The sequence below is a fragment of the Siphateles boraxobius genome, unplaced genomic scaffold (genome assembly GCF_051911475.1).
Source record: "Siphateles boraxobius isolate OS27281-9 unplaced genomic scaffold, OSU_SipBor_1 16, whole genome shotgun sequence".
NCBI classification, from domain to species: domain Eukaryota; kingdom Metazoa; phylum Chordata; class Actinopteri; order Cypriniformes; family Leuciscidae; genus Siphateles; species Siphateles boraxobius.
In genome coordinates, this window is record NW_027508766.1 from 15,874,951 (window position 1) to 15,889,625 (window position 14,675).

The 14,675-nt window shown below is 37.5% G+C and overlaps 1 protein-coding gene across 5 annotated transcripts in view; it reads right to left on the reverse strand.

The window, feature by feature from the left end:
* The window catches only part of jak2b (Janus kinase 2b), a 42,368-nt gene that overhangs the window by 4,781 nt on the left and 22,912 nt on the right, over nucleotides 1–14,675 (reverse strand). For all 5 annotated transcript variants that reach the window (XM_077231760.1, XM_077231761.1, XM_077231762.1 and 2 more), the window contains 13 exons: nucleotides 13,777–14,071; nucleotides 12,373–12,492; nucleotides 12,039–12,196; nucleotides 11,722–11,833; nucleotides 10,735–10,921; nucleotides 9,745–9,869; nucleotides 9,159–9,293; nucleotides 7,659–7,746; nucleotides 7,446–7,579; nucleotides 7,226–7,364; nucleotides 5,714–5,865; nucleotides 5,427–5,577; nucleotides 5,169–5,305 (listed from right to left, as the gene is read on the reverse strand). In XM_077231760.1, coding sequence (XP_077087875.1) covers nucleotides 5,169–5,305; nucleotides 5,427–5,577; nucleotides 5,714–5,865; nucleotides 7,226–7,364; nucleotides 7,446–7,579; nucleotides 7,659–7,746; nucleotides 9,159–9,293; nucleotides 9,745–9,869; nucleotides 10,735–10,921; nucleotides 11,722–11,833; nucleotides 12,039–12,196; nucleotides 12,373–12,492; nucleotides 13,777–14,071 — 1,933 coding nt within the window. The remainder of the gene's footprint in view (nucleotides 1–5,168; nucleotides 5,306–5,426; nucleotides 5,578–5,713; nucleotides 5,866–7,225; nucleotides 7,365–7,445; nucleotides 7,580–7,658; nucleotides 7,747–9,158; nucleotides 9,294–9,744; nucleotides 9,870–10,734; nucleotides 10,922–11,721; nucleotides 11,834–12,038; nucleotides 12,197–12,372; nucleotides 12,493–13,776; nucleotides 14,072–14,675) is intronic.

Here is a 14,675-nt window from a genome sequence, read left to right on the forward strand (position 1 = left end):
TTTAAACAATGTTTTAAAGTGCACTTATTTCATTTTATTCAACACTGCATTTGCATGCATATTTAAATATGATCACCTACTACTTTGTCACAGTTTAGATATTATTTTTAAGTTTAATATGTTGTTAAATCTTCTGAGAGAGAGCGACTGAGTAACCTAATAGTGAAGCTTGTTGGATTTAATTAATTGCAGCAAAGTTATCATCTCATTGCTGAGAAATATATATATATAGAATATGTTGGTTTCAGTAATAAAGCTGTATTACAAAAGTCACGGGCAGAGGTTGAAAACCAGCTCCTGAATGTTTGTGTGTTCATGCAATTTATTTTCTTTTCAAAGATAAATATAAAGATTCCACCTCAATAAAAAGCTGTGAGCAAGCGCATACAGGCACGCCTGCCTCATAATACAACATTAAAAAGCTATCTTTGTGAATAAACGTGTCGTCCTCACCTTGTAGTGGCTTGGAATTCAAAGGGGAATTGCATATGCATGTTTAGACGCAGGTCGGATGACCAGATATCGGATATGTATCTGATTTAAATCCACATTTGGAAGTGGCTCAGATCAGATGCGAAGAAATCCGATCTTGTGCGGATTTCTGTGTTTACACGTGTGCAACAAATTTTGATCTGTGTTAAATGTAAACAGTTACTTTGTAAGGGAACCTACAATATAGTTTTATATAATTAGTTTTATAAATATAAAAAGACCTTAAGATGAATGTTGGACTTACAACATTTTGAGCTGCAAAAGATAACTTTGCACTAATTTCAAAGTGACCTATGACATCTTATGACATGAAATTCATCTAAATTTAAATGATCATATGGATGTGTCTGTTGTGGTTCACGGTCAAAGTGGCACCAGCTTCTGCAGTAAATGTGGCATATTCAGGCGACTTTGATATGGTTCTTTTACATTTACCGGGTTTAAACTTCATATTGCAAGTCGTGCACAGTTAACCTACAGGCGAGTGTTGCCACCGGCCAGGGCCCATCATTGCTGGTTGCAGCTATATATTTTTTTTTTTTATATAAATAATACTGGCGCAGTGGATAAGACACATGCCTTTGGTGTGAGAGACCCGGGTTCGAATCCACTGTGAGACAACAATGTGTCCCTGAGCAAGACACTTAACCCCTAGTTACTCCAGAGGCGTGCGACCTCTGACATATAACAATTGTAAGTCGCTTTGGATAAAAGCGTCAGCTAAATGAATAAATGTAAAATGTAAATGTACTATTTTCCAAATACTGTGGCAATTGAAACGGTCATAAAAAAAATTGTAGAGCTACACTTGATGCTCCCCTTTAAGCATTAAAGAAATATGAAGCAAAAATCGACAAAACATAAACAACAATTCAAACGAATGGGGTTGGTAAGATGCGTTTTATGTTTTTTAAATAATGCTGCACATATTTGATAACACATGTGACAGTGATGTTGTTAAATAATATTATAATTTAAAATAACTTTATTTTAATATATTTTAAAAAGTAATTTATTCCTGTGATGGCAAAACAACATTTTCAGCAGCTATTACTTCAGTCTTCAGCAGCTGCCCTTGACTAGGAGTAATGGTAGGGTAAGGGTAAGATACTTTATTGTCCCAGAGGGAAATTTGTCTTGGGTTCAAAAGTACAGCCATTGCATCACAAAAAACGTATAGATATAATAGAAAATAACACAACAAAAAACATTAGAAAGAGAACCCCCCAAAAAAACCTACTTAGTGATATTTAATAACTTAATTGCTTAATCACGTATTTTTAAACCGGTTAAATCAGCACCTTGGCATTCCTAATCTCCTTCCCAATGGCAAAATTTCAAACTCACATTTCAGGATGTGTGTTGTATAATGTAGATTTTATTATTATATGCCTCTCTCAGCAAAGATTTTTCATACAAGGTCTGGAGATAAAAAGGACCTATTCTGCCCATGATCTTCATTGCAGTTTGAATGAGACGTCCAAGCCTGGATTTCAACTGTACAGTCAAATGACCGTACCAAAGGTGCGTTCCGTGTACAATCACATTCTCTAATACAGCTTGATAAAACAACATCATAATTTTACTACTGATCCCATAAAGTCAGAGCCTTCTCAGAAAATACAATCTCTGTTGTAACCGAGTCACAAATTGTCAACATGGACATGCCATGTAAGAGAACAGTCAATATGAACACCCAGATATTTATATGAGCACACTTGTGATATTGGAACGTTGTGAATCTGTACAGGGCTATGGTCTCCAATTAACTTTGGATCGAATATCATCTCCACAGTTTTTTTTACATTCACAATTAGGTGGTGGGCATCACACCACTCCGTAAACTGGTACATTTCAGAGTGGTAAGATGAGATGTCTTTATCTTTATATAATTAGCTAAGAATAGCAAAATCATCACCAAATTTTACAATGTAGTTGTAATTGGTTTTGCTCACACATCCATTTGCATACAGTGTGAAGAGAACTGGGGAGCTCACACACCCTTACGGGACTGTACTGATAGATTGGGAGTCAGAGATCATCTTATTGACCTTAACCTGTTGAGTTCTGTCTGTTAAAAAAAAGAAAAGTACCATTTTTAAATAATAGGATTTACATCCATCTGTTTCAATTTCTCCAGTAATAAATATGGTTGCAGAGTGTTAAAAGCTGAACTAAAATCAATAAAAAGACGACGTGCATATGCCTTTGAGTCCTCCGTATGTTTAGAGACTAAATGGGTAATACATCCTACTGAATCATTCGTACTCCTGCCCTCTCTCTAAGCAAACTGCCATGGATCTAATTTTGAGGTTACTTCACTTTTCCAAAAAGACCATGTATTTCTCAAAACATTTCATAACAATTGATGTTAGTGCTACAGGTCTATAATAATTCTCAGACGGATGGGCCTTTTTTGATATTGGAGTGATCACGGATCTTTTCCAGAGTGCAGGGACTCTATGCGAATTTAATGAATGCTGAAAGAGTGTACACCACACTGGAGAAAGTTCTACAGCTACAGCTTTCAAAAGGCGTGCAGAAATCCCATCAGGTCCTTTCGATTTCTTTGTGCATAACTAATGAAACAGTAATTGCACCTTGGAACGGTCTACCTCTAATCTAGAGGCCATATCATCTGTCAGAGAGCCTATAACACATTTACATTTATCAGAGAAATCATAAGTTAGGAACCAAAGATAAAAGTCATTCAGTTCATTAGCCTTCTGTAAATCATCAATTGTACGTATATGTGGTATACTCAGTTTTTATATTCGTAACAGCCTTCATTGTGTTCTATAATTGTTTAGAATTTGAAGTGGAGAACTGATGGACATCCCCTTGCTTCCTTTAGCTGAAGATTAAGCTCTTTTTGTATAATTGTCAGCCCAGCATAATCTTTGTTTATAAACGCAACCCTTTTCCTGTTAATACAGTTCTTAAGTTATATACGATTTGTTATTTGGATATATGATAACATTCTTTTTAGTGACTACATTGTCCACACAAAAATTGATAAGGTCCGTTATTGTCTCTGTGGTCGTATCAATATCCATATCATTAAAGACATCCCAGTCTGTGCAAAGGAAACATCCTTTAAGTTCTTCTACAACGTCGTCCAACCATACAATTACTTCCTTCACATATGGTTTACTACGTTTTAGCATAGTCCTATATGTAGGAATTAGATGGATGGTGTTGTGGTCGGAGATGGCCAGTGGTGGTGTAGGGCTGAGCAAATATGGGCAGAACTCTTTACTGCCTTAGTACTTCGAAAAGCCTTTTAAAAGCTATACATGTGAATTAAATGTGGCACAATGGCCTTAATCATCACAGTATGGTAATGCCTATCTATTGCAAGGTTTTTCATCAATATGCTGATTGAGGACTGTTGCGACACTCCAGGCACAGGACGGTTCTGTCAGGAGAGACAGAGTCATTTGCACCTCAATGACACGTCTGTAACATTTGCTTCATAGGACATATGCTTTCAACTACATACTGTTTATTTACTAGTGTGTTCTAATATGTAACTATGCAATGTTTGGTCTCATCTGACAGCTTATAAACTGAAATGAATGGTGGTGAACTTAATAGAGATATTTAAGTATCCTAATGTACAATCTAGGTACTATTGCTTAAACATGCATTGAGGAGAATATGTTAATGTTCTTCTCCCCCCTTGATAACTACCCATTTGCCTCATCTTTTGGTTTCCTGGCGCTCAGTTTCGGTGTTGGTATTCCACTCATGTTTAAAAATGCTTTGCTCAGGGTATAAGAAGGAAAGGTAACAGTTCAAGCTTGCAGTGGTTAAAAATCGCCTAAAATAAATACAGAAGCATCTGGTGAGCACTGTAATTGTTGATGAACACAGTCTGCGATACACTCTGCTGCTCTCGCTGCATTTCCACTTGGAGGGACATAGGCTGCACAAACAACGACGCTACCAAACTCCCTCTGTAGATACAATGGTCTCATTTTCAGACATAAAACTTCAAAATCGGGGCAGCAGATTGTGTCTTTGATTGTGTACTGTTTACACCAGTCATTAATCGCATACACAGCCAAGCCGCCGCCTCTGATTTTCCCCGATTGCACACCTCTATCTGCCCGCACAAGCGAGAATCCTTCCAGGTCCAAAGCAGCGTCAGGAATATCCCGGTGCAGCCATATTTGAGGTCGATGGATAATAGATGAATGTTTAGATTTCCTTCCAGACATACTGTAACTACCACAAGGACCCGCCATTAACGATCTGTCCCTCACAGACTTCCGACACTTTTTTTTTCTGCGACTAACAGACTAATAAAATCTTGGTTGACGAAGCCTCTTCTGGTCGACTAACGATTAGTCAACTATTATGATGCACATGATCCATCAGAAATGAGTCTAATATGCTGATTTCTTATTATTATTGATGTTGAAAAAAGTTGTGCTGCTTAATATTTTTGTTGAAACCACAATACATTTTTTCAGGACTCTGATGAAAAGAATGTTAGCATTTATTTGAAATAGAAATCGTTTTCAACAATATAAATGTCTTTGTTGTCACTTTTGATCGATTTATTGCATCCTTGCTGAATAAAATTATACATTTCTTTAAAGAAAAGCATAAAAATCATACTGCCCCCAAACATTTGAATAGTAGTGTATATATAAAATAAAGTGATCTACCTTGCCAAGCTGCTGCAGGAAAATGAGATGTCTCTCCTCAAACTGCACTGGCTCCTCATTCTCAAACGCTCCAGTACTGAATCCAGATGCTCCTACTCTGCTGGGTAAAATGTCACTCTCCTTCACGATCTCATAATCTGAGGACACATTTCATCACTCAACATTACACAGCAAGTGCAAGAAAGAGCAAAAACACATAAATTGTGACACATCAAAATGCCAGTGGGACTGGGTGTGTAACAGTGTGACTGTCCTGACCTGGGCAGAAGAGACTATTGAGGTCTCGTATGATGGCTCTGAATGAAGGTCTGAATGTTGGCTCGTAGTCCATGCAGCTGTTGATCAGGTTAGCAAGCTCTGTCCACTTGGGAGCAGGTAGTTGGTGATGATTTTCATAGAACAAGTGTTTCTGAATGGAGGATTACAAGAAATGTTTGTCAAGAGGTACGGATTATTTCTTTAACAGCACTTTGTACTAAAACAGGCTTTTCGTATAAATATTTACTGTATTAGCTAGTATACTGTGGACACGAGTATTGCTTTACCTTGGAACTGTCCATGTTGGCAAGTGGCTTTTCTCCTCCGCTGCAAATCTCCCATAAAGTTGTCCCAAAGCTCCATTTGTCTGAGGCAAGACTCAGGTTTTTCGGATCTAAGATGCATTCAGGGGACACCCAGGGGATTCGCTCCACGAGAACTATTTAAATAAAATGTGACAACCCATTATCTACATATTAAAGACCCTCTGTGGTGAAAATAAAGTTTTTAATGTTGTTTATACGTCTGTGTAAATATAAATGAAAATATACTTTCATGTGCACATTCATCAGTCAACACCATTGCAGAGTATTTTCTCCTGAAAACTGCAGTGAACCAAAGACAGTCTCAAAAACGTCGTTTGAAATCGCCCTTAAACAAATCTTAAAAGGGATAGTTCACCCCAAAATTAAAATTCTGTCATCATTTAATCACCCTCATATCATTTCAAACTTGTATGACTTTCTTTCCTCTGTGGAATAATGTCTGTGTTTTTTGTTGTTTTGGGCCCCATTGACTGTCATTGTGTGTACAAAAACAGTTAAAACATTCTTGAAAATATCTTCTTTTGTGTTCCACAGAAGAAAGTCTTACAGATTTTGAACAATATGACGGTTAGTAAATGATAAAAGAATTTTCATTTTCATTTTTGGGTGAACCATCTCATTAATAAGATGATGTCTGCCCTCTACTGGTCAGTGTGGATGACAAGTAAAATATGTTTCTGCTAAAATACAGTAGTTCTAGCAATGACATTCTACTTCATCATATCTTGTCACCGAAATGTGTTGTTTAAACAGCCAACTCTGCATTTTGATGAGAAAAATGTCAAATGGCAACGAAAATGCATCAACTGGAGTGAAAAAGAGACAATTTCATTCTAACCTTTATAGACCAAAAAGTCAGAAAGAAAAAAAACTCGATAGTATATTCGGCAATGTATAATATGAGTAAGTGCAATGCTAGAGCTTTTAAATAAACAGGTCACGTGCTTCGTTCGTCCAATCAGTGACACTGACGCCACAAATGTGCAAATAAGGACAAAAACTACTAGGGTTTAAGAATGTACAGTGTGAAACGTCATCTTATGAATACCCATGATTAATTGCTAAACATGTAAATCATGAGCAGTATGATATGTAAAGTAAGATAACCCAGGATTTCATTGACCCAGGGTTAAACATTTCAAGTGTGAAAAGCCCTTTTCTGTAAAATTGGTGGGTAAGAACAGTTATTGTTAAATAATTATTTACGTTGATTGGCCCTAAAAAAACCTACCGTTTTAATTTCAGACCTATTGGCAGTTATTTGTTTTGTGTGGAAATATTCATAGTCATTATTCATTCACTTTACCATAGAGAATAAGCGGAGGGTAGCGGCTGCTTCATGACCAGTTCATGAAAGTTCTGTGTCACTGCCACTAGGAGGCCAAATATATAGAGGCCGAATATCGGATATAAAGAAAAAGCGACTACAGATTCACACAAGTTCTCCAAAAAGCCTTCATGCTGTTCACTCACTCTCTCTGGGCAGCACTGTGATGCCGATGCCAGGGTCACTTAGTTTGATGAAAGGAAGGTTTCCCAACGTCCTATCCTCCTCCCTGATCAAAAGGATGTTTTTTGCACACACATTCCCATGAGCCAGATTCTTTTCCTCCTGAGTGTGAAAGAACAAAAGCATTAGTCTACTTGGCTCACAATCCACACGGGCTATTCCTGAATTGTTGCAATTTCTTACCAAAAAAAGCATAGCCCAGGTAAGCTGCTTGGCCACTTCCAACTTCCACAGGATATTAACTGATATTGAGTTCTTGTTTTTCTTCAGGTATGTGTCCAATGACCCAAACTTCACATATTCCTGCACCATGATGTCTAAGACAAAAAAATCCCACAAGCTCAAATATGTGGCGGTAAATCATTTTGGTCACATGTGAACAGTGTGAACACTTACTCTCGTCTCCGCACACACAGATACCGTAAGTCAACACCAGGTGCTTGTGGGTGAGCTGGCTCATCATGCTGGCTGCCTCAAAGAAAGACTTACAGAGGGGGGGAAAAAAAAATTAGAGACTGAAGAAACCACTACATCAGTTAATCAAGCACAAACAACCATACTTCCTTTAGTGAGCCCTGATATACAATAGGGATGGCCCGATACCGATACTGGCATCGGGGATCGGGTCGATACTGTCCTCATATACTCGTACTCATAAAAATTCGCCGATACCACGTACATTTTGCGAAACGAAACTGGCCGCCGCGAGTGCTTTGTCGAGGTGAACTGAGGCATAGGGACGTGCACTCCCAACGCAAAAGAGTGCGGCGCGGCACTAGATCTGATGGCCGAGCGCGAGCGCGGGCGCGGGCGGTAATGCACTCACTCTGTGTGTGCGGGTTCCGGGAGAATAAAACGATTCGCGGGACTCCCGCAAACTAGACATATCTATGAATACAACATATTAAAACTAATAGATTTTCATTCATCTGTTGCAGAAAAGCAAGAAGAACAACTAAAACAAAATAGAAACGATTTACAGGCCAGAGTTTCTATTCATAACATGTTTGCAGCGTTGAGCGATGTAGCCAATCACAGACATGTGTGTTGATTTCTTGAACGCAATGGCTAATCAGAAGCGTTTAAGATAGACTCCCCTCACTGCTCAAAACTTTTTTGTTCAGTGCTGAATTCTGTATGCTGGCAAATCCTCTAATTATAACAAACAAAGTGTGGATATTATGAAAGATTCATTGTGCAGTCAGCTTCATTGATAATAACAGATGTGTGAGATCGCGATGAACTGTCAGCTTTTTAGGAATTAGACTATTAAGGGAGCGCACTTTGGGCGCATTCAGTCATGTCAGACCATGCACGCAGTAACTGCTTGGTTTTATGTTAAATTAACAGTGGTTTGTGTGTTAATACATTTATTATTTTACTCATTATTATTTATTTTTAGACTTGTTAAAACAAGCAGAGAAGAAAATAAAAACAGTCTTCTAACCTGTGTTCTAAAATAGTCTTCTGTCTTCTTTTCTGGGAGCCTATAGTTACTTTTGCGGTAGAAATATCGGTATCGGTACTCGATATCGGCAAGTACACAAATGTAAATACTCGTACTCGTATCGGTTTGAAAAAAAATGGTATCGGGCCATCCCTAATATACAATTTTATATTAAAGCAGAGGTCTTCAACCCTGCTCCTGGAAACCAACTGCCCTGCAAAGTTTATATACAACCTGCTTCAGCACACCTGTGATTTTCAAGTGATCCTGAAAAGCTTGAATAGCTGGTTCAGGTTTATTTGAGCGATCGCCAGGATTCTTTTCGATTCAGGGATTCACAATTCAATTCCAAAATGACTCCAGAATCAGTTGCACACTTCCCCCTACATTTATGTGGTCCACTTTGACGAAACTCTCTCTTAAAACGGTACATTTTATCTATATCTTACCTCAGAGTAATTTCTGTGTGCTTTGTCCAAAACTTTGACAATAACTTCAGTCTTATGGGTTTCTCCATAGTCTCCCTGCTCTTTCCGAATCCCTTTGAAGATCTTGGTGAATGTCCCCTGACCTTGACTATCACCCTGGAAACAATGGTTCATAATCACATGAAACTTTACATTTACACTACCATTCAAAAGTTTGGGGTCGGTAAGGTTTTTAATGTTTCTGAAAGAAGTCTCTTATGCTCAGCAAGGCTGCATTTATTTAAACAAAATATTTTAAACAATATAAAATAACCATTTTAGACATTATATTTTAAAATGTAATTTATTCATGTGAAGTCAAAGCTGAATTTTCAGCATCATTACTTCAGTCACATGATCCTTCAGAAATCATTCTAATATGCTGATCTGCTGTTCAGGATACTTTGATGAATAGAAAGTTCAAAAGAAGAGCATTTATTTAAAATAGAGTCTTTTGTAACATTATAAATGTCTTTACAGTCACATTTGATCAATTTACTGCATCCAAAAGTATTAATTCCTTTACAAAAAAATCGTATCACATGTATAAGATAAACAGGATGCTTACAAGATCAAGGTCTTCTTTCCTGATTTTGTGGAATACCATCTGACTGATGTTGTGTCTCTGCAGTGATGGGGACAGGGGAACCTCCAAACCCCGATGACTCCGGCACACCAACAAACTCGACTTCTCTATTTACATCAAAAACATGAAGCAAAAAAAGTAAACCATCAACCCATTTAAAAAGGATCAACAATACATTTGCAAAATCTAAAAGGTTTGTTTTCCAGGTGATATTGTAGAGTTGTACATTTCTGGTATTCGTATGTTATTTAACCAGAGCTTGACATTAACTTTTTTACCCTCATCATCCACTGTGGCTAGTGGTTTTCCAAATTTACTAGCCACTCAGCATTTTCACTGGCCACAATTTTGACATCGATATCATAGGGAGAAAACTAGCATATAGATATTTTTAATATAACCTCATAATTTGGCAGTCGGTATTTTAGGCTGCTGTCGCTTTACGACCTGACACACAGATCCATTATACTGTTCTATATAGCCAATGTACTGCACTTGTCTTTATGTGCATGCACTTTGGGTGTAAGCACAAAATCTGCGGGAATGAGTAAAATAATGCAAAATACGTGCAATCTCTTGCCGAAATCCAAGCCCTGTACTACAAACAATATTCATTCGGAGCAAGTGAAACGAGTGAGTCAAGGGTTTGTGTGTCAACTCACTGTCGGAGAATTATAGAGCGAGAACGAGCAGATCGAATCTTGTGCATCTATTCTGCAGAAGAGTTTCAGTTATTTCCGTATCGATATCTTTGACAACACTAGATTGCACTTAGTTTATTATTTCAGATGCATTTTTAAAAGACTACAATAGAAAAATTTATATTATATAAAATTCAACCAACCAAAGTGGCTAATGGGTGTTACTGCGTTACACATCACCGCTGAAATCGACCCGCATTTGGCGGGTTGGCAGGTGTTAATGTCAAGCCCTGCATATAACCATAGTGAGAATATCAGATGCAGTACTGACCTTTGGCCTTTGGTGAACAGCACCTGCTAAATTGAAAGATGACACCATCAGATTTTACTGTTTCCTTCTGGTAGCACTTGATCAGCTCCTGTAAGCTTCTAAAACTCCTTTTGGTTCCACTAAGATTGTAGTCGCCATTCTCGGACCTGGTGATCAGGCAGTGCTTGTACTCTACGTCCTCATACGCCTGAGTGAAAGAAATCATTATGTCAAGAGACTGTCAGGATATTTAGGACACAGCTGATGTACACCACCGTTCAAAGGTTTTGGGGTCAGTAAGATATTTTTGAGAAAGAAATTAACATGTTTCTCAGGCAAGGATGCATTATATGGGTTAAAAGTGACACTAAAGACATTTATAAATGTTACAAAAGATTTCTATTTCAAATAAATGCAGTTCTTTTTAACTTTTATTTATCAAACAATCCTGATTAAATCACGTTTTCCACGATAATATTAAGCAGCAGAACTGTCTTCTACATTGATAATATTAAGAAATATTTATTGAGCATTAAAACCGCATATTAGAATGATTTCTGAAGGATCATGTGACACTGGAGTAATGATGCTGAAAATTCAGCTTTGCCATCAGTAATAAATTACATTTTGCAATATATAAAACAGCTATTTTAAATAAAATAATATTTCACAATAATTCTGTTTTTACTTTTTGTTCAAATAAATGCAGCCTTGCTGAGCATAAGAGACTTATTCCAAACATATTTTACAATATATAAACCGTTATTTTAAATAAGAATTAATGTAACATTTCACAATATACATTTTTTTTTACTGTATTTTTGACCAAATAAATGCAGCCTTGGTTTCAAAAACATCAAAAAATCTTACCAAGTCCAAACTTTTTATTGGTAGTATATAAAAGGTCAGGATTACAGTGCAGGAATATTTGATCTTAAGTACAAAATGCTACTAATTGATAATATATTATGTTTTGTGTAATTAAAGTGGCACTTTGCAAGAACGTACCCCGACTGCAAGAGTCAGGAAGTATTTGTTGAAGTCTTTGGGGCTGCACCGGAGCACAAAGAGACCTCTCTGGTTCCCTGACTTGCGTAGTTTACTGATTGCAAACTCCATTCTGTCAACAAAGGCAATAAAAACAATGATGACGCTTACAGATAATGCTAGAATGCAAATCTTCTAAACCTGAAAAAACTAAGTATAAATCATGGCCAGAAATGGGGCTCTATAATAAATACTTTAGAGAAATCTGTCAGTCATTTTCAGAAAATGAAGAGTGAATAAATAGCCAGTCATTCATAAGTATTTCCCATAGTGCTTACGATATCGGCCCATGGCAGTAGCTTTCAATGGCCTCCAGCAGATGGGGTGGGACTACATCCTTGCAGAGGTAGTGATGGGCATCTGTGGTCAGTCTGTAGTAACCATCGATTAGAGACACAAATGACAATGCCTCCATTGAGGTGGAAAACACCAGCTCCTGTATGAAAAAAAAAAAGTGTTATATGTTACATCACATGTTATATATATGTGCATGATCTGTAAATATTCTCAGAGATAATAGCAGGAAGAAATCCAGTAGTTCAAAGGCATTCTGAGACCCTTTAAAATAGAGTAACAATTAAAGGATATCCCAGAGAGTTACAACAGACTTACTAGAATTTTTCCATCCTGTCTATTAATGGAGACAATGCGGTTCATGTCGATTCCCTCTTTGCTGGCTTGTCTGATACTGATATCGGCAACTTCCGCAAAATCACAATATGTCTGCAGGTCCTTGTGAGAAAGTACAAAAGTGTTATGAAATCTCACCAGCAGCAAAAGAAACCCCTCTTTTTTATTTTGGCATCAGTACAGAAATATTAATAAACAAGACTGGTATTTCCTTCAGGATATGCCAATGCATTCAAGGCAGAAAAATAATTGTTTTAAAGTTCCAGGTAGGTTTAGGTTTCAAGGGTTCAACAAATGAAATGCCACATTAGAGCTGATTTGCCATTGTCATGAAACTCACTCATCATGCTCAGTTATTTTAAATTGTAATAATACTTCACAATATTGCTATTTTTACTGTATTTTTGATAAAAAGCAGCCTTGAATGGTAGTGTGTGTTAAATGTTTTTTTAAATAATTGTAGAGAAGAATAACTAAAGAATGTTTGATGAATATCAGTGCTGCCTTGAAAACACTGGAGTGTTTTACTGACCCTATTTTTAAATAGAGTTACTGGCTTGACTAGACCTCTTATAATCTAAATTCGGATCGGTTTCATTTGAGGTGGGTAGTGGGTTCTAGAACAAACAGCCTTTCACAAAAAGTTCATAAAGTTAAAGCCTTTTAAACATTTACTCAAATCACTAAAATATATTTGTGACCAGACTGACTCCAATCACACAAGTTTAAATCTTGCTTTGTGTATAGGCATGGCCAGGGGGTAAACATGTGATTTTGAAGTACTCGTGAATTTGAAATACAACATTTAGGTTTGAAGGTTTTACAAATTTAAGAATATATTTAAGATCTGCTGATCCTATTTTTCTTTACATAACACCACATGAAAAATTAAGATAGAGAGACTGCATTCCTGTTTCTCTCTATTGAATTTAGCATTCCTGTTTCTCTCTATTGAATTTAGCATTCCTGTTTCTCTCTATTGAGCCTGCCATTCCTGTTTCTCTCTATTGTAAGTTAAATGAATCAGATTACTGAAACTCTTGGTGGCTCTTGGGAGCTTTTGTCTCAGCTGGAGAGTCCTGCCATTCCTGTTCTCTAGTCTGATTGGATTGGAATTGGTAACACTCTCAGTATAGGGCAGGTTCCTAAACCTGTATACATCATTTACATGCTTTGTTCATCACAATGTTAAGCCCTGCCCCTAAATGTATATAAATTGCAAGGGAACCTTAGTCAGACTTGGACGAAATAGACTACAGCTACCAACAGCTCATGTTCTCAAAGAATTCGGCTAAAGATAAAACCGAGTCTCCTGGTCTTCGCTTCTGAGTTCCTATACTGTAGAAGAAAAAGTTCACAACAGGTTCAACATCTAAAACTGGTTACCTCAGACTGTGTGTCTTTGTGTCGTTCTCGGCACCACTGGATGCCACGGTCTGCGGAGATGACGATGGTAACCTGCTCGGCTGAGGGCTCTTTGACCTGAAAGCGTTCGGTGTAGAAGCCAGAGTCCAGGGACTCCAGGCTGATCAGGTATTTGAGTTTTAGGTCACGGGCTGAGGCTCGGCACTGGCTGAGCTGCTGCACGACTTTCCGAAAGCGATAGCGGATGCGCTTCCTTGTGACAAAATGGTAATCCTGGATTCGCTCCCTCATGTCTTTAGGTAGGAAAGACTTGTAACTGTGAATTAAGCAGATAATGAGAGTTACTATCAAACACCAAACATTTTGTTTGTAGGATGGATGGAAGTTTTAATGGTCTTTGTCCCATTTTTGTTTTTATTAGGGCTGTCAATGTCAACGCATTAACGTGTGCGATTCATTCAAAATCACAACGCACATATTACAAATAAATGTATGCAAATAAATACTGAAGCATGTGAAATTGCGTCATTAATGTAATTTACGTCACACAGCCAGATGATCTTAGAAGTCGGGAGTTCATTACACTGAGCATCTTCAATGGCGCAAGCACCTGTAACCCTGTTAGGTGGAAATTTCTATTTTAACCCGTTTTCGCTTCTCGGTTTGCGATCGGATCAGTTACTCAGGGAGAGTTTTCGGTCCAATGATACAGTAGGCGAATTCATTTAAAACAGCACTAATATAAAGAAAACCAGGATTATTAAATCAGAGATAGTAGAGAGACTAAAGACTCTCAATGCTTTTTCAGTGAATTATTCGTTACAGTATGTGTTTTGCTTTAAAACGCAAGCCCGATCATATTCTGTGTTTGGTGGGATGTTTGTGGCTCGCACTCTTCAGAAACACTGTATGCCCAGATG